The following is a 21,627-nucleotide window of genomic DNA, read 5'->3' on the forward strand; positions in this document are numbered from 1 at the left end:
CTTGTTTTTTTAATTACCACAGTATATTTTATCTGTATAATTTCATCTAGTGAGTCAATTAAAATTTTGTAATATTAATATCAAGAAGTGTTTGCATTGGTAGCAATTTTATGAAAGTAATTCGTTTCATCAATCCGATATTTCGACACAACCGTCTCGATTTCACATCCGACTTATGTGTACGCATGCGCAATACACGAAGCTGTCTGGCAGACGTGACATAGGTTAAAAACCAACAATCTTTACCAAATTTAACTCGCTCTGTACTTACAGAGATGGCAAGACAACAAGTTCTACATCTAGAACCTTCAAATGAACTGAGGTTCCGAGGTATGGCACTAAACATGATGAAATATCGCGGCCCACACCCATGCTGTAGTCTCTCAAAAACGCGAAGTTTCCGACAACATTTTCGTCATACCGGGTTATCCTGTAAAATCGATTCCGAAAGTTGCATGATTCAGTGCATTTGTGTGGAATCTATATCCCCGGAAATGTCTAATAGATAGATATTGATGTGTATAACATGATAACAATTGTACGCATAGAGATATAGCATGGAATTACAGATAACGAATTCGAAAGTGCTAAATCAATAATGATCTTGAGGTAGCCTATCGATATTGACCGATATTTTCGCACCTTTAATTCCATCAAGATGTTACTTTTACATTATCAATATGCTCATTGTTACTTAGTATACTATACACATCTATCTAAAACAGAGACTAGATTTATGTTATGCACTTAATCCAAGTGGGTTCTAACTCATCATTGCACTGTTTAACTTTTGACATCAGAATGACTTGTCAAGGCATTGCATGGTCACTGATCATGATGGAGAATGAGATGTCAATACTTCCAAATTAGAGACAGGCTCAAAGGTTTGAGCACATTTGTCTCTGCGAAGTGACATCAATAAATACATATATATATATATATATATATATTTTTTAAAGTGTCATAGTTATTTGAACTCTGCAGTGATGTAGAGTTGTAAATAAATTGTACAAATTACAGATATGATGCGAAGATTGAATGTAAATATTCTATTATATGGCTCTCATATTGATCGTGTAGCGGAATTGGACTGCATGTGTTGATCATTGACATTGATGACCTGAGACCTAGATGGAGCTGAAACGAATAGCAGATTTTGATATTCGTATATTCGTTTGATGTATTAGAATATTCGGACCTTAATGTCAAAGATCTTTGAAACTCCCAAACTCTCCGTACTCATTAAGATTTCCCGCTCGCTACTGTACCGGAAGTAAATATGGGCTTCGTCCTTTAGTGGTGTTTCTCGATGACTGTCCCGCAGAAAATAGAAGCAAAAATGAGGTCACCATTGTGTTGTGATTGTAAACAACCTTGCTTCAATCGGATGATTTTCTGTGAATTAACTAATTTTATGATTGAACATGTGCTGGTACGTACATGTAATTATTTTCATCTTCATCATATTTCCAATATACATTATTTCTTTGGAATGCTTTTACTGATATTTGTCTGATATCTAACTTTGCTAAACTGACGAGTAATACGAAAGTAAAACTTTTTCGATTTTCACATGTGAATAACGACGTAATAATGCGTCATAAGGGATATTGGAAGGAAGGTAAATGTTCACCGAATATTATTTTACTATTCAAATATTTTATAAAAAGGTATTAATTCGCGAATATTCGTTTCAGCTCTAGAAAAGCTTAATCAGCAGAGCATCATGTGGCTATAATGTTCAGAAGTCCAGGGTTCCAAACCTGCCGGGATCTTTATGGTCACTACATAATTCTCTTCGATCCTGTTACAAACGTGACGCCAAAATAAAATACCCACGGTAGTTGTATAAGGGTGTATATAATTTAATACTAAGTCTTTTCATATTTGTATTCAACATGCATATTGTTGATATTAAGACAGACAATTGGTTCCTGTTATACTTTATATAATTACCATTGTCCAGTGCTATTTAACACCCCAATCACATATGATACAACATTGTAAGTAATATAACTTACGGAAGGGCCGGTGAGCTTATGTCCATCCTCCGTCCATCCTTCAACATTTCCTTTAAATCGCTACTAGTCATAGAGTTCTACATAGGTTGTAACCAAATTTTGCCACAAACATCCCTGGGGGAAGGGGAACAGAACTTGTATAAATTTTGGCTCTGACCCTCTTGGGGCAGGAGGGGGGGGGGCCCAATAGGGGAAATAGAGGTAAATCCTATAAATTGCTATTTGTCCTAGAGTTCTGCATGGATTGTAACCAAATTTGGCCACAAACATCCTTGGGGGAACAGAACTTGTATAAATTTTGGCTCTGACCGCCTGGGGGCAGGAGGGGCGGGCCAAATAGGGGAATTAGAGGTAAATCCTATAAATCGCTACTTGTCCTAGCTAGAGTTCTGCATGGATTGTAAACCAAATTTGGCCACAAACATCCTTGGGGGAACAGAACTTGTATAAATATTGGCTCTGACCCCCTTGGAGCAGGAGGGGTGGGGCCCAATAGGGGAATTAGAGATAAATAATCAAATTCCTTCAGAAAAGAAACAATGAACCTGTATTCAGAACATTACTTGGCATTACAAACCAGGTGAGCGATACAAGCCCTCTGGGACTCTTGTTTATGACTTAGTATGAATTTATTTTCACAATTAGTCCGATAGATTCATTTAAGATGATAATGCAAGTTAAAAAGTATGCATTTGAGATTAAAAAAAAGTAATAAAGTATTTTTTTTCAAAAATCCTATTTGAGACAACCCCTTGTGTTTATAAGGAAGTGCAGTTGCCATTTTTGTTTACGTCTGCTAAAATTTTACACACCTGTCAAGCTTGGAGATAAGTTCTCATTCCTCACAAACATGTGCAGCGTTTGATTTTTTTTGTTTGTTTGATTATTTTAACGTCCTATTAACAGCCAGGGTCATGTTAGGACGGTCCCCCATGTATGCAGTGTGTAGCATGTTTGAAGTGCAAGGTGCATGTCTTGGGAGACTGTGGTATGTTCGTGTTGTGTCTTCTTGCATAGTGGAACTGTTGCCCTTTTCATAGTACTATATCACTGAAGCTTGCCGCCGAAGACACCAAGCAACACACCTCACCTGCATGGTCACATTATACTGACAACGGGCGAACCAATCGTCCTTTTCCCTGTATGCTGAGTGCCAAGCAGGAGCAGAAACTACCACTTTTATAGACTTTGGTGTGTCTCGGCCAGAGGACAGAACCCAGAGCCTTCCTCACAGGGGCGAACGCTCAACTCAAGGCCAAAAGTGAGGTGGTGCCTAAGGTGGCATTAGGAAAGATAAAGTCAGTTAGGAAGAAGAGAAAAGATAAGATTCTAAATTTAGTGGCCTTTTACGATCATTCAATAGGGGCAGCAGGTACAATTCTAAACCCTACCTGTAGGGCACATGCGCAGCGTACATTTCTTAGGAATGCTCTGAACTGGAAAGAAGTTTCGGAAAATAAATGATAGTAAATGGTTATCATAGCCATGCAGATTTGCTGTTTCTAATTAATAGGGCTGCCGCGGTTCACCGGTATATTGAGGTATTGCAATACACCACCAAAAAATATTGTACCGCGATACAGTTTACCTGTACCGGTTTTTTACGATATATTTTCTTAGTATCATAATTTCATTAATTTGATATAATTAAAACGTCCTGTCATTAAAACAAAACCAGCAAGTTGTATTTGTTTTCCTTTCCGATAATATGAAGCCATGTGGGTATCCCTTTCGTTTTCATTCGATTCAGATGTCGGTCAAATGTTTGTAACTAACGTGTATAATGTTCAAATGATTCAAACATTTGCATGACGTTGAATATAAACAATATGACATAAGGCTAGTTTCTGAAATATTATCAAGCTGATTCGCTCCATCAATCAACAATACCGGAATATCTAATTCTCTAAACACATTTAAGGCCCGGTGAATACATGGCTGCAGGGATTTTGCCAGCTTTTTCAGGCTTCATCGTCCGCCGCCATTTTCGATTTCCTACACGTGTCAAAACAACACTGCAAGCCGGTCAGCCCTTTGAAGTTTAATCACGATCGTAAGCTTATTTTGCCAGGACAATTGTACGTAAATTTGTTCATCATTTAGGTTCAAAAGTGTAAATATTAGCAGACACTATCATGTTTAGTTATTGCATTATTAGGTTACGATCGTCTGTAACAGTTAGCCTAGCGTTTTCACAAACAGACTCGCATTTTTTTAAAACAAGAACACATTTGAACATTTTTGTTACTCAACAACATGGTTCAAATCGATGTAAAACTACATAACATAGCACTGTATGTTTGTATAATGTAATGGGTGTTTTTTATTATGGAATATATAACAAAATAGACAACACATATGTTAATGTCAAAATATTGCAATACATATCACAATACAGTTGTTGTGTATCGCAATATATCGTGGTACGCTTCTGCCGTATCGCGGCAGCCCTACTAATTAATAAACCCACAATATCTATATTAGAACAAAATCAATCCAAGATTGACACTTGACACTACGACAGAGTGATTAGTTTTCACAGTGCATTTACAATGTATATAGGTACTTGGTGTATTTTCTGGTGTTTATTTACGTGTGACTGAAGACCTTGAAGAGTGCAGGTATAAATATTAATGTAATCTTACAAAAGAAATGTAAATTATGTGGTGATTGGTTCAACAGACTAGGAAGGTTTGTACTTGATACTTGAAAGGGGTTTAATTGGCAGTATGCAGGGTTTGTGGTATTAACATTTAACAGGGTTTTATATAGAGAGGAAATCTCTTCCAAAAACTATGGCAGTATGCATGTGCACATGGGGTTGGCAATATATCGGGGGCAGTAATGGGGGACTACTTTACAGTGTGTAACTTTCATATATAGGTTGTGTCGACATTAAAAAGTAGGGAAGTCATTTGTGCTGCAGTGCGCATGCCATAATTTTCATACTAGACAATGAATCAAGATGTAACTTTAATTTTATATCCAAAATAAAAATATTTTTTTTAACTATGTATATCTAGGTAAAGGAGGTCCATAACCCTCACTATACTGAATGTCACACACTTGCGATTCACTTGCCTTTTTTTTTCAAAAATAAAAATGTCAGATCATCAGACGTCTAAAAAACCCTGTTTGAGGCAGCCAAATTTCTCTTGAGTAGGTCAGTCAATTCCAAACAAACAATATTTCATTTTGGTAACTTATTTAAGGCCCCCTATGTTTCCGAAATGGATATCATTTTTAAAATTTTAACTGTGAACAAGTTTGATAATTTTATGAGTCCAAAAAGTTGTTAGCTTACTGTTAATTATAATCTTATCATCAATACTCTCATCAATATGAGAATTATTTTAGATATATGAAATAAGGTCATTAATATACATATAGATATCATGACATTATAATTGTTGTTACTTACCGGTAACTTTAATACTTTGTTTCAGAAACGAAGTGGCCCTTAAAAAAGTTATTAAGTACATTACATTATCATAATCTCAATTCAAACTAATGATTTACATTAAAATATCAAGTGAGTACTTTGTGATTCAATTTTAAATTCTCTTTAACCTTTACATTTTGATTTTAGGTCCCTTTACAGATGTAGTTACATCAAACTTGAAGTTGAGTAACCCAGAAGGAAGAAAAGTTTTGTTTAAAGTGAAAACAACAGCACCAAAGCGATACTGTGTACGTCCAAATAGTGGAATCATTGAACCAGGAGCATCAGTTACAGTTGCAGGTTTGTATCAGCAATTAATTTAGTACAGGATTTTTTAAGACGAGTCCAGAACACTTATTTTCAAATTTGATGATCACATTCCAGTGCAAAGAATGAAATATAAATGGTTTTCATGATAAAAATTTTGGTGAGTCTCACAAGAAAATTGTGAGTCCAGGACTCGTCGAGGCGAGTCCCGTAAATCACATTTAAAATGTATAATCCTAAACTTAACCAGTGGCAGTGCTTATACATGTGATTGATATTTGCATAGAATCAATTGCAACAAAGTAATTTACAGTGTTGAAGTTAGGCACAGTATATATATATATATATAGAAAAAAGAATGTGTCCATGTAGAGTTGAATATATAAAAAATAAAAGTCATCGACTTTCCTCTTGTACATTCACCATTTCATGATGGCTCTTCAGAAATATGTTTATTTTTAAAAGTTATATAGAGAATACATGGTTAGTATCTTACAATACAAGGTTTATTTTGGTGCGAGACTTAGGAAAGCCGAGATGACGAGGCTTTGCCGAGTCATCTCGGCTTTCCGTGTCGAGCACCAAAATAAAACTTGTATTGTAAGATACTAATCGTGTATTCTGTTTATCCTGCAACTATTATGGCATTCAAAACGAAAGCAAATTGACAGTTATTTACTTGGTTTCGCTTGAAGCGTGACGCTTCTTTGATGCGGAGGTAAATATTCATTCACTAAACCGAATGAGAGTGTACTCCTTTTTACTGCCGTGGGAAATAAATAAGCGCATTCACAAACACCATCCGTAAATCCATTCAGTGTAATATATCACTGAAACAATATGAAAATACTCAAAAAACAATATATACCCGTTTAAAAATTACTTCGCAATACATACCTTTGCCATGAGCCAAGAAAAAAACCACACCGCCATACGAGATTTTGGATACCGTAAAAATGACGTCATTCCGATGAATGTGACGTCACGTTTTAGCGGGACTGAATGACGTTTCATTCACCGTAAGGTTCAAGTTCTGGGTCAAGTTAGAAAAAGTTCCGTCAGATATGGAACAAATTCACGTGATCGTATTGACGGATAAAGCATTTCGTATTGACGGATAAAGCACAAGTTTATCCGGCAGAAGTTATCGGTCAGTATGTGGGACAGTTGCAGGATAAATAAAGGTATAACATTAAATTGATCATCTGCACATGCATGTATATGCTTATTGACATTCAAATTACGTCGAGAGTCCGTTCTGGTGTGTTGCCTATGAACAGTAATACATGTAGTACATATGTGTTTAAACTGACCCTGTGGTGTCGAAATGTAAGACACCTAGATGCAGTACATGTCCAATTATTATTGAATGTAGTACATATGTGTTTAAAAATGGCTTGCATTTTACTGTAAAAGCAAACATGAATTGCAAATCGAAGTGTGTGATATATGCTATAATTTGTTCTCGTTGTGGTGATTTTTACATCGGCCAAACTAGTAATGAACTTAGAACACATATGACTGTTCATAGGCAACAAACAAGAACGGATTCTCTACGTAATTTGAATGTCAATAAACATATACATGCTTGTGCAGGTGATCAATTTAATGTTATACCTTTATATCAATTACATTCTTCAGACACGGTTTTGTTGGATAACAAAGAGAATCAGCTTATAAAAATATTAAAACCAACTCTCAATGGGCCATAATAGAAAATGGCGCAACTTTATATTATTGTTATGTAAACGTGTGTACCTTGTGACGTCACGCTATTCGTGACGTTATTAATTCGTTCTTTTAAAAATAAACATATTTCTGAAGAGCCATCATGAAATGGTGAATGTACAGGAGGAAAGTCTTTGACTTTTATTTTTTATATATATATATACATAGTTTTCTAGTAGGGCTGTAACGAGTATCCGAGTACTCGAGTATTCACGAATTATTGACAAAGATCGGATACGAATATTCGTTACTCCTGATATTAATGGATCGCGATCTTTCAAAAGCAAAAAATAATACCTTCTTTAATGCTGTCATAGCTCAAAAATGTAAAGGAATGTACACTGATGTCTGAATGTCATCGATGTTTTCATTTTGAAGTAGACCGGAAGTACACAAGAGCTGCGTGAAGTAAAGCTAGCAACATGTTATTTTCGTATCCACGCTTCGTTGCAATGTTGTGAATTTTTCATAAAATAATAATGATAAAACATAATTTTTGAATTTTAGAGATGTAAAAGATTATTATCAATTTCGTTTTCATTACGGGTCGGAAATATGTAAAAATAAGAATATATTATATTAGGCTACCGCATGAGTACTGTAGATGTGAACCCCATGTTAAGGCTAATTATGAGTCAAACTAAATTAACTAAACTAAATTAAATTGTAACTACCCTTATAGATTTCAAATATTTTTTTTCTTAATCTCTATGTTTTTCTGTATTTGACCAAAATAAAAGTAACAATAAAAATGTTTTGATATGGTGATTTATGCCTTACCATGATAATTTATGTACAGTGTACCATTCCACAGATGGTTTGATTTTGATTCATGCCGTAATTGATGTGCAGTAGTATTTTTGAGATGACGTCATTTCAAAATTCAAATGATTTGATTTTTTTTACAGTTACAGTGACTGAATCCTGCTGTACTTCACCTGTAACTCTATTGCTTAATGATAAGGAATGTAAAATTGCTAAAAATGGTTTTATTATCAATCAAACATTTATCTATATATAAAACCATTATTGATTTATAAAATCAACAAAAACAGTTTTACTTCATTTGAATCTTTTTCTTGTACCTCACTGGTGATTCGTGGTCCGATCTGTGAATCGTCAACCCTGAATCGTGGATCGGATCGGATCGCCACATGTTAGACAATCCACAGCCCTATTTTCTAGCAAGGATATAATATTACATCATATCTCTTCAAAATAGAATTATATGATTATTACCAACATTAGAGCTAAATTTACATGCTTGCACTTTATATCCACATATTGGCTCGAGCAAAGCTATTGTCTTGTTAAAGTACAGGAAAATCATGTCACAATGTCTCTAAATATATTGGATTGGCAATTAGTATATATGTATACAATATATGTACAAATTAAAAACATCAGAAACAAATTATTTTTAATTCATCTTTTCTACTTAACATATACAGCATTCAGTGCCATTCACTGTATCTATTCTGCCTGAAATAACTTCTCTCGATGTCCGCCATTATGTTCATTTCCTTTATAGTGAAATTGAGTATAGTTTATGAGAGAAAGAAGTGATAATTTTTCATCCTAATACCCACTTCCAGCCATTCCATGGGCAGTGTGTTAGTTTGCACTGCTGACTAATCGGTTCATTTCATGTGACACATAAAGTTGGTAGAATGATAATCCATTGATTAACTAAAGTTTTATCATATCTTTCCTAGACATTATCCAGGGCGTTTTCTCATTAACATGGGAAGGAGCATTTGATCTCATTTTGAAGAAATTTCAAGGTGTAAACTGCGTATTTTGGGGACTTTGGCATAAATTTGATATACCGATAATTTCCATTGGGAAAGGGGTCCGTTATCGGCTCCAGAAAACTCTAGATCTGTTGTCGGTTAGATTACTGTTGACAATATATATTTTGTTGTTATTGAATATTGATTAATTTAGATAGATTATGTCAAATGATTTAAATAACTTTACATACTTTAATTTCAGTTATGCTGCAACCATTTGAATATGATCCAACAGAAAGAAACAAGCACAAGTTTATGGTACAGACTCTTTTTGCACCAGATGGTCCCATAGAAAGCCAAGAAGAATTGGTATGTGTGGTTGAGATGCTCACAGAGGTTTTTATTTTTGTCTGAACTAAAAGAAATTCAAAGTATAAAGGCCACACAAAATTTGTGTACAATGAAAAAGAAAACAATTTTGTATTACATTATATACAGAATTCAAATACTAGGTGAAAAAAAGTTTTTTTTAATTAATCTGTTCTGTGGATAACTTGTTTTTTCTTCTATCTTATACATCATGTTGCTGAGTCATAGACAAAGATATAATTTGCATTAATATATGGATGATCTTGTTATTGATGCAGCCTTGTTTAGTTCATCGTATACTGAACTCTAACTAAAAGATATTTAATTTTAAGTGGAAGGAGGTTACACCTGAAAACCTCATGGACTCCAAATTGAAGTGTGTGTTTGAATTACCTGCAGATAACAGTCATATTGCTTCTCCATCAAGCGTAAGTTGATAAATTCATCTGATCAGTGACTTACATACTACGACGGTGTTTTAGCTCACTTGAGACTTTTTTTCTCCAAAAGTTCTGAAACAAATTCAATGAAATTAGGTTAATCATATTTGTGAATTATATGTCCCCCTCCCGCCTCCTTACCCTAGGGGACTGTGGGAGGGACCAAACGGGGTAAAATGGACTAAAATTTCAAAACTTTCTCAACTCACGGAAATGGTAGAATCAAATAATCTTCGTAAATTGAAGGGTCTAAGTCCCTTCACTTCACAAGTAATATGAATTTCATAGCTCTGTGGTCCAAGATATTCCTCTTGGGGAGGGGGTCAAATTTATTATTATAACTTTTATAGGGGCCTGAGGGGTGGAACCAAATGTGGTCAAATGACTAAAATTTCAAAAATCTTCTCAATTCACAAATGTGGTACAATCAAATACTTTTCATAGATAAAAGGGTCTTATGGCTATTTACCAAAATTTGAATTTCTTTGCCCTAGGGTCTCCGATTTTTCCCTTAGGGAGTGGGTCAAATTCGCAGTATTTCATATAGGGATAACACATTTTTGAGCAATAAATATATTCGTTCACTTTCCATAGGAATCTTTGAATTTGTTGATGCTGCAATCAGTGGAAAAGAAACACCATTAATATTCATTTATTTGTTACTACAAAATTCTGGTAATTAATCTTATTCAGACTGCAAATAAAATTAAACAAAAACATTACAGGTAAGACAAATTATTACATGTCATAATCTTGGTCCAAATTTGACTTGCTGAAACATAATATATGAAGGTAAAATTTTAGAGGGAGCTTCTTTTATAATCTGGTAGTTCTGTTATAATACCATTCTGCCTTGGTAGTATACATTGTATTTGTATAAGCTTTGTTCATGGCAAATACAAAAATGTATTGAAATTGTAAAATATGTGCATGGAATGTGCCTCTATTGCTCTGCATTTTGTGGTGTTATTTTATTTTTGAACAAACATGTCTTTGTTTCAATTTTGTGATACAACATAACAGAAAATAATGTTTCTTTGATAGGGCAACAAAGAATCTGAGGAGAAGCCATTAAAACCTGTCAAACAAGTTCAGCTAGAGAGCTCACCACCAACCAAAGTAATATAATAACTTCTTTGTAATGCATTCTCTAAATATAGTGTTTTAAGTCTCAGTTGACCTATTATTAATACCTTTTGGCTGATGCCCATCATGTATATTAGACCTGCAGCATCCTGAAATGAACTACTACCATGTTTATTTATAGAAATGGTCTTAATTTTAATCCAGGGTCAAATAAAAAAAATCTGACAGTACCAAGAGATTTAGAGACCAGAAAATTATATTCATTTTACGTAATTCAAATAAATGACTTAAACCTTTTCAAATAAATGACTTTAATCTTCAGTCCATAGGTTTTAGTGGCACAGTCAAGTATGCCAAAACATTAAAATTTATTCAGACATTGTAATTCCCGCTAAATTTTAGCATGATAACACAACATTTAGTACTCAAAAACTAAATCCTTCCTGGCGAACTGGAGAATAAACTCTGAGATTGTGTAAAAAATGTAAAGGTCTTGAATCCTTTGTTTTAATTAACAGTGTTGTTATTGAGAAAATGGTAGGACAGAACGAAAACTTTCAGATATCAAAGAATAAAGTATGGTAACTATGGTAAAACAATTTACTTGAAATTTTTGTCACTACAAACAAAATACTCAAAAATTAAATCAACAAATGCAAAGATTTTATGCTCATAGATCTTAGAGTTCAACTGTACTTTTTATTTTAATTACAGGCAACAAGTCAAGATGCAGAGTTACGTAAAGCCCTGGAAGATAAACACAAATTAGAGAAGGACGTACAAGGTCTAAGGGATGAAATTAGCACTCTAAAGGTAAATCTGGATTCAAAGTATTATGATTTGGTCATCATTGTGTGTCCCCATTGGGAACCAGGAGAGGGGGATAATAGGTTTTTGAATTGTGTCTGTCAATTCAACCTGTCTAGGCTATATCTTTTATTATCCCTTTATACAAATATACAAATGGGTTCCGTACGTACGTACGTACGAATGGTTTCCGGAGCATAACTCTAAAACCAGTAGAGATATTTCCACGAAACTTCATACACACATTGGTCTTATGGTCTAGTAGTGCCTTTTGCTATTTTTAGGTTTTCACTTTTTGTACTTTTTAGCCCACCATCAACAGATGAACGTTAGCAATTCTTGTTACCGCTATTTCTCAGAATGTACTAAAGGGATGTTTCTCAAATTTCATATGTAGGTTCCCCTAGGGCCCTAGTTGTGCATATTGTATTTTGGGACCAATCGGTCAACAAAATGGCCGCCAGGCAGCCATCTTGGATTTTGATAGTTAAAGTTTGTTACCGCTATTTCTCAGAATGTACTGAAGGGATCTTTCTCAAATTTCACATGTAAGTTCCCCTAGGGGCCTAGTTGTGCATATTGCATTTTGGGACCAATCGGTTAACAAGATGGCCGACAGGCAGCCATCTTGGATTTTGACAATTGAAGTTTGTTACCGCTATTTCTCAGAAAGTACTGAAGGGATCTGTCTCAAATTGCATGTGCAGGTTCCCCTAGGGGCCTAGTTGTGCATATTGCATTTTGGGACCGATCGATGAACAAGATGGCCGACAGGCCGCCATCTTGGATTTTGACAATTGAACTTTGTTACAGCTATTTCTCAGAAAGTACTGAAGGGATCTGTCTCAAATTGCATGTGCAGATTCCCCTAGGGGTCTAGTTGTGCATATTGCATTTTGGGACCGATTGATTAACAAGATGGCCGACAGGCCGCCATCTTGGATTTTGATAGTTAAAGCTTGTTACCACTATTTGTCAGAAAGTACTCAAGGGATCTGTATCAAATTGCATGTGCAGGTTCCCCTAGGGGTCTAGTTGTGCATATTGCATTTTCAGACCCATCGGTGAACAAGATGGCCGACAGGACGCCATCTTGGATTTTGATAATTGAAGCTTGTTACCACTATTTCTTAGAAAGTACTGAAGGGATCTGTCTGAAATTTCATGTGCAGGTTCCCCTAGGTCTCTGGTTATGCATATTGCATTTTGGTACCGATCAGTGAACAAGATGGCCGACAGAACGCCATCTTGGATTTTGACAATTGAAGTTTTTTTCCGCTATGTCTAAGAATGTACTGAAGGGATCTGTCTCAAATTGTATGTGCAGGTTCTTCTAGGGGTCTAGTTGTGCATATTGCATTTTAGGACCGATCGGTGAACAAGATGGCCGACAGGTAGCCATCAAGGATTTTGATAATAAAAGTTTGTTACCGTTAGAGCTGTTATCGTAGAGAAAATGTGCATCGCGATATCGTCAAAATTTGACGATATCGTCACGATAATATCGCGATTTTTGCCGAGTAAAATATAAAAGGAATTTATGGAAATATAAGTCATGTTTGGGGGACCAATCATGAAAGTACAATAAAGAGTGTAATTTGTAAATAAATAAAGTGAAACATTCATCAAAACTAGGGCTGTCACGGGTACTAAATTTTGTCCCTGGGTTCCTGAATTTTAGTACCCGACCCGTACCCGAGTACTCGACACAGATCTACTGCTTTAGTAACAAATTGGGTTACGTTGTGTTTGTTGTTTGGAAAGATTGGTTGATCGACGGAGATTCGATGAAATCATATGTGAGTTCAGTAAAGATAGCTTCAGTCGTTAAGTGTCTACTTCATTTCTATTTGACTTTCATAATTGCTAATGAGCTGCCGTAAAGTGTCAGTCTAGCCAGCGTGTCTGTAGCTATACCAGTCCCAGAGGAAATGTTTTTGCACATGCGCAACAGGAAGTACTACATTCGGACGGTCTCTTGTGTTATCCGATATCACTATAGTGTGACCTATTTAAGTGCACATGTCCGTCAAGTAGGCCTAGATTGTTCTCGCATCAAAAGACGGTAATGAGAATTAAAATGTATTGAAAAGATAAGGTTTCATCCTTGGTGAGTGAAAACAAATACAAATGAGTTGGATTTTCTAATACTTTTGATATAAGTTCTAGACTTGTTTACGTACATCCAGACGAATTGTCCTATTTTGACGGGTACCCTGGTACACATTTTTTGACCCGGTTACAACCCCAACCCGACCCGTAACCGGGTACTCGTAACAACCCTAATCAAAACAAACGTTTATTTGTGATACTTTTAATTAGATGTTTGTTTACAAGTCAATCAGATTCTGTCCGTGTCCGACAGTGCAATGTTTTTGTTTCCTTTCCAACTAACACATGATGGGTTACGGCTGACGACAATATCGTAGATATAACTTTTTTAACGATATCGTCGTCTCTTCTCTACAATCGTGATATATCGCGATGCCGATATATGATAACAGCTCTAGTTACCGTTATATATCTCAGAAAGCAGTCAAAGGATCTTTCTGAAATTTCATGTGTAGTAATATGTAGTAAAAGCTTGAAAAGCAGAGAAAAGATCCCTCTTGCCTTTGTCAGACAAAGATCGTTCTTAGGTGGGCGCCAAGATCCCTCTGGGATCTCTTGTTTCTGTAACCATGGAAACATTGCTGAAAATATAATATTTTTGTACCAGGTTCGTTTCCGCAACATAACTGGAAAACCGGTTGAGATATATGCATGGAACTCCATAGGCACATTAGTCTTATGGTCTAGTAGTGCCTTTTGCTATTTTAAGGTTTTCACTTTTTGTACTTTTTTCTGTAACCATGGATACATTGCTGAAAATGGCAGATTTTTGTGTAAGAATCGTTTCCGGAGCACAACTCTAAAACCAGCAGAGATATTTCCATGAAACTTCATAGACACATTGGTCTTATGGTCTAGTAGTGCCTTTTGCTATTTTTAGGTGTTCACTTTTTGTGCTTTTTTCTGTAACCATAGAAACATTGCTGAAAATATATTTTTGTAGCGGGTTCATTTCCCGAGCATAACTCTAAAACCAGCAAAGATATTTCCACGAAACTTCATAGACACATTCTTTTTATGGTCTAGTAGTACCTTTTGCTATTTTTAGGTTTTCATTTTTTGCACTTTTTCCGTTACCATGGAAACATTGCTGAAAATATCATGGTAAATGGTAAATGTTACTTTGCAAAACTCCACCCATCTTTGTGTATATAGTCTAATATAAATGTCAAGGCTGTATACCTGATTCAACAATTGCAGCCCCGCTCTACTTGAATTATACTCCATCTTTCTTTAGCTCAACTTCCTTTTTTTTGGTTTTTTTTTCATACACATAAGTCTCCACAATCAAACTTACTTCAGCTTTGATATCTCCATTGGCGGGGGATCTGAATGACTATGTCCTTGTACTAAATGGCTTTGAATCTTTATACTTGATATCGGTATGTGGGTTCTCCTAGGTGGTATGTTAAAACTAGTTCACTGTGACTTATATTTGACCTTTGACCTTATTTGTATAAAAGAAAAGCTTCTCCAAGCTATATCTCTTATAGAACGAATACACGTACCTGGCCTACTATAACTTTTGGCCGGGTACGAAATGGTGCCTATGTGTCTTAGTGGAGCACTGCCTCAGAAAATCACGCATAACTTTCTATACTTTTTTGTGGGTTTCCAATTATTTCATGGGTATGTATGCATTTATATATTATTTTTATCCAAAACAATCATAACGGCCATTCTTAATATCTACTGTACCATTCACAAGACGTCAAGTTTTGTAGACTTGTCGTATTTTTTCTTTCGAAAGAACCATCATATTTATATGTGAAACAAAAAATGTCACGCTGTGAATTTAATATTGCATGCGGTTCAGTTTTATTGCCTGGTAGGTAAGTGATATAAAACACGTAGTGCATACAAACTTTTTAATAATGGTTTGCGCAATCATTATTTTTGAATTGCTCAATTAGCAGTAATAGGCACCAATTGAAGCTCTAGACGACACCATTATCTGTCAAAAAGCCTTTTGAGCTACAATATTGCAACTATATCTCCTATACTATAAAGCCTTAAAACTATTTTCTATATGTGGGTCCACCATGGTGAGATGGTGTGTAGCATATAAAAACTATGTTACTGTGACCTATAATTTTATCTCAATTTCAATCAAGCTTGTGTAATATTGTGAGACATAAGGTGAGGGACTTAAATAGATGAATTAGCTTGTTAACTTTATTCTGCCTCCGGCAATCACCAGTTTCTATTTCATTTGTATTCTGTTTTTCTTGAATAGTAAAAGTGAGATAATTAGGCCTCACCATACCAGGCCTAAGCCATGCTAAGGTACTCTGTATCATGTTTGTCCATATCTGAATCGCCTTTAATGAGTATTTAATTATCAACCTTTTCAAAATCAAAGGCAACTGTGTGTGAAATCATTTGTTATGTACATGTGTAGATGTATGCTAGTTCAAATAACTTCAAGTATAACTGCTGCTTTATGGTCTGAAGTTTAATCCCAAATTATTTTGCTTTTGATAATGGTATTTGGTGTTAAATATTGTTGTTGTATATATTATATAGGTCAAGATGGTCATAGTGTTAGTGTGGCTTATAGTCATATTGTAATACAGCTAATTTTCTCCACAGGAAAATGAGGTGCGCCTACGGAAGGTTGCCATGTCGGACACAGTGAAGTCTACCCCAACGCCAGCCCCAGTGTCATCGTCGTCCCAAGCTCAGACCCTGAACCTTCCTCCAGTTGTCTACCTTATTGCTGCAGTTGTGATAGGAATTATCATCGGCAAGTTAATACTGTAGTATAACCTCAACAAGCTGAGCGACTTTTAAAAACTTCTAATGTAAAATGACATAAATGTGCAAGACTTACAAGGAAAAGGAACGACACAGGCTACACGAATAAATATCCGATGAAGGTGAAGAAGGGTTCTGATTCTTTGTCTCCCACAACAAGAGATAGCAATGATCATGCTGGTCAGTCATTATAACATGACTGAGACTCTTATTGTTTGCCAATCCAACTAGCTAGTAAATGTCTTTTTTTTTCAGCTAGGTGGCGAACTTGTTTGTGTTTCAGTGTTTATGAAGAATATGATATATTAGTCACTTACCTAAACACTTTACTTTTGTTATAAATAGCCCTTCACAATCATTTTGACACTGTATTAAGATCAACCAAATCATTTGTGAAGTAAGGGGGTCATTGTATAACAATGTAGTCAACACTCACTGCACATTTTTTTTTAATTCATTAGAAACTATTTTGAATGTTAAAAACAATACCTTCCTACAGCCTTTGGAGGACGCCTATGTGTGTTTTGTTTGTAATCTGAAGCATTGGTTAGGATTGGTGATGGTGAATATTACCAAGGAATAGAAAGTTTTAATCTGATAATGTCACACAACTGCAGAGAACTCAGCAGACTTTGTATAACTAAACTTGTATTCATGATCAATCAGTTGCTGAGATAAATATGAAGAAGTTAAATAAGCCTTATCGTAGTTTTGAAGTCAACATAAAAAGCATTAGAGTATGTAAGGTTCAAATCACTGCGGGTGTAGTTTTTAATTTGATTAACAATGGTATTATGCTAGGGTAGTCATCATAAAGTAATAATTAAACTGAAAATCCTGATACAACTGCTCTTGTGTGACAACCAAAACATTAAATTGCAAATGACCTATTTCTTCTTTAGTTCTGTTGTAACATGCAATACCAAGTGTTGTTATTCATGAAGAATGAACACTTGCTTTACTGCTGTAAATGATGGTAGACTGATAACTTCCGTAGTGACTTATACCGGTAAATCATATACAGTTATTAATACAATTGTATAGAAATTCAAGGCTTTGCTACTATATCTTGATATGTATAATGTTTGGGAAAGTCAAACTTGGTGACATAATTACGTCACTTTTTGTGTATATGTATACATGTATATAAATGTTATTAATTATTAATGTGTCCTTGGTACATATAGTAATTGCACTAAATAGCAAACTTGTTTATTTGCCATCAATTAAGAATCCCTCATTGTTGAGTTTTTTTTGTTGTTTTTGCTGGGGTTTTTTTTTTTACTTATAATGGTATAAGTAATTGTTATGCATGGATTAAAACAGCACGACCACACCACATAACTGTATACATCTGTTTAAAACTCCTGCTATATTTATAGTATATGCAGCTGTGCTATTTGGGTCATTTGTGCATCTAATATATATATTTAATTAACCCCTTTTCTGTACAGAGCAATATTACAGTCTACAAAACAAAATAAAAGAATTAACTTGCTCAAACATTTTCACAGTTATTCGGTGCTTTCTTAAACATTTGGTGTTGAAATTTTATTTCTGTGAATATAAAATTAACATTGCTCTTTGAAATCATCTGTAAAAACTGACTGCAAATTAAATAAGAACATGTAGTATTTAAAATCAAAACAGAATTGGAAATAGCAGCTTTGCTAGATTTCTGTTAAATGTTTACATTATGTATCATCGAGTGTTCATCTGGAAAAAACCATGTTCATGTATCAGGAACTGATACCTCGAGACACAGCCATACCTGTGTATTAATTCATCTTTATAAAGCAAGTACTGAGTAATGTAGTTACCATGGCAATTAAAGTAAACTAAGTCAATGTATAGTAAATTTGTAAAATTATAATGGTAGTGATGGTTATAACATAATGACATCATGGGATAGGGATTTAGATGAAAAGTTGAATAGTGCCAAGTTACTTATTTTTACGGTTTGAAGTGGTAAATGTCTGTACATTGGGAGGGAAATGGTATTTCATTAAGTTATTATCTCCCCTTTTGTGTTTTTCATTTACACTAACTTAGTGCAATTGAACGCAAGTATGAGTACTATAGCTACATTAGCTTGTAGCTGTAGTAAAGAGGTTTTAAAAGGCAACTGTCTATAAAGGAAGATATTATAATGTAGATCAAGTACCACAATGTTTGTAATCTTATTTGATATGTGCTAAAATACTGCAATATATGTTACAATTATACAAACCCATTTTACATTTATATGAAGTGAAAGTGCATGATTGTATGGCGTTTTGAATAGTTATGTAGTGTTGAAGTGGAGGATAGAAAATGTGAATTGGACATTATGATTTGTATAATTATTGAGTTGTATAGATTATTTAAATTAGTGCTCATTCGTGTATTACTTAACTCTCAACACATCATATCATATATAAATGAGAAGGCAGGTCATATTATACTGCACTGTTTGAGTTATAAGGTTTTGTAGTCAATTCTTTTTTCTTTCTCTTTTTTTTTTTTGCTAGCCAACGATAGATGTGGACATTTGTCCAACTTGTAATTGATAAAATTCATCTTCACTATAGAACAATATAGTGTAATACCAGATTTGATTTTATGAATTTTGAAACCCTAAAATAATGTCTGAATACCTGAAATAAAACTTGTTAAACAGAAGCTGTTGTGCATGTTAGAATTTCTTTGTCCACTACAGTAAGAGAATGTGATGATAAATGAACTCTACCAAATACTACTGTAGCAGAAATGTTAGTTTGACTTTTCCCTCAGGCCTAGCCTATTGAATTGACATTTGGTGATAATGTGTGTTTACAAATTTTGTATTGCTATCTTTTGTGAGTGATGGAGGTATTTTTATATTAAGTCTGTTCCCAGTAAATTATTTTAACGCCTCATTTTCAAATGAATCACAGAACAAAATCTTTCAATTGTACAATCAGCACTGGAAGTCATAAAGAATATCAAAAGATGTATACGGTATATATCTTGTGGAGGATCTCTAATTCTTGATAGTTTTGGCACGATACATAACTTCTAGTACTGGTAGTGACTGGGACCATTTTTATTGAGAACTCTTATATTAATCGGGGAACAGAATCATAGTTTTAAGTATGCAAAATTGTGATCAAAATTACATGATGAAGGAACCTGTCTAGTAAAAATGTAATTTGATATTAGTTTGTTGAGTGACAGCTATATTTTGAAACCATGTTAAATGTTTTTAACAGATGCTCATCTATGAAAATAGAGAATCGTGTGTGATAACAACATTTAGTCACAAGGTTAGTGAACACAATCAACAGGCTAGCAGACATCACTATGTATATACAGCAATTGACAAGAGGGGGAGGGGCCGGGGGTATCACACATTTACATTTGAGGGGTCAAATGCCAGTGCAGATAAGTGTTATAGAGCCATGTTACTGGAGAACTATATGTAACACCTAACTGTACACATGATTCACACACCATTCTGTGACACATGGACCCAACACAAGGTCAACAGATGAACCTACACACATAGCACACACACTCATAAAGGTATTGTGACATGTGCAGTACACATAGCACTCACATAATGGTGATGTAACATGTGTAGTACACATATCACACACACACCGAAAGATGATGTGACATGTGTTATACACATAGCACACATACATAAAGATGATGTGGCATGTGTAGTACACATATCAAACACAAACACACAAAGATGATGTGACATGTGTTATACACATAGCACACATACATAAAGATGATGTCGCATGTGTAGTACACATATCAAACACAAACACACAAAGATGATGTGACATGTGTTATACACATAGCACACATACATAAAGATGATGTGGCATGTGTAGTTCACATTGCACACACGCACACAAAAAGATGATGTGACATGTGTTATTCACATAGCACACACATACACATATAAAGATGATGTGACATGTGTAGTACACACGTCACTCACACAATGGTGATGTGACGTATATTACACATAGCACACACACATTGGTGTTATGACATATGTATAACACATAGCACACACATAAAGGTATTCTAGCATGTGTGTTACACAAAGCACACACACACAAAAAAGGTGATGTGATATCATGTGTATGTGTGATACACACATCACACACATAAAGGTGTTGTGATATGTTTATTACATGCAGCATACCGGTAAAGGTGTTGTGATGTGTATTGCACATAGCACACACACACAATGGTGTTGTGACGTGTATTACATGTAGCACACCGGTATTACCCAGAGTACACATATATAATGGTGATGTGATATATGTGTTACTCATTTCCTTGTATCTATGCTACAATATCCATGTTTTCCACTTCATTTGATTTTGTTATTATTTTCTTATGATATTTTGTTTCATGTATGATAATGCCCTTCCAGTGTTAAGTGTTGTTTTGACAGAAACACCCTGATAGTGATTTTATATAGTATATCTAATTTATGTTCATGTTATATGATCATTTAAGTCAATAAAATTCCCATATTCATCACCTCAAACTTGTATGATTATTTGTTATTCCATTTAATAGTATATGTTAAAGACATTTATTAATTGTGATTTCATGTAATTTCTATCAAAAAGGACTTCTACGTGTAATAATGATATCATTTTGGGCTGATAGTTGTAGCTGTGCATGTGTTTGATGTAGACTTTTAGTTTCCTTGATATTGATTTAAACCTTTCTTTAGTTCTTTTTCTGTTTCTATGTATTTTCGGTGTCTTTTGCCCACCTGAAGAAGATTATGTGAAATCACTTGCTTGGCATTCTGAGGACATACCTATAAAATCAAAACCTGTCAATTTCTATGAGAAATCTCTCTGGAGTTT

General features: G+C 34.7%; 1 protein-coding gene across 1 annotated transcript; it reads left to right on the plus strand.

Annotated features, from left to right (window-relative positions):
• Positions 1-172: 172 nt before the first annotated feature.
• Positions 173-21,296, plus strand: LOC138316156 (vesicle-associated membrane protein/synaptobrevin-binding protein-like). The gene is made up of 7 exons (XM_069257703.1): positions 173-330; positions 5,611-5,763; positions 9,454-9,560; positions 9,893-9,988; positions 11,045-11,119; positions 11,801-11,899; positions 16,598-21,296. The coding sequence occupies exons 1-7, from the start codon at positions 276-278 to the stop codon at positions 16,766-16,768; spliced, it is 756 nt and encodes a 251-aa protein (XP_069113804.1). The 5' UTR covers positions 173-275; the 3' UTR covers positions 16,769-21,296.
• Positions 21,297-21,627: the final 331 nt, after the last annotated feature.

Source organism: Argopecten irradians, chromosome 2 (assembly GCF_041381155.1).
Source record: "Argopecten irradians isolate NY chromosome 2, Ai_NY, whole genome shotgun sequence".
NCBI lineage: Eukaryota > Metazoa > Mollusca > Bivalvia > Pectinida > Pectinidae > Argopecten > Argopecten irradians.

Excerpts from the sequence above, each read along its gene's own strand:
- LOC138316156 (XM_069257703.1), top strand. The coding sequence starts at position 276 with ATGGCAAGACAACAAGTTCTACATCTAGAACCTTCAAATGAACTGAGG. Across the intron at positions 5,764-9,453 it reads AGCATCAGTTACAGTTGCAG|TTATGCTGCAACCATTTGAA; the intron begins GTTTGTATCAGC and ends CTTTAATTTCAG. Across the intron at positions 9,561-9,892 it reads TAGAAAGCCAAGAAGAATTG|TGGAAGGAGGTTACACCTGA; the intron begins GTATGTGTGGTT and ends TTTAATTTTAAG.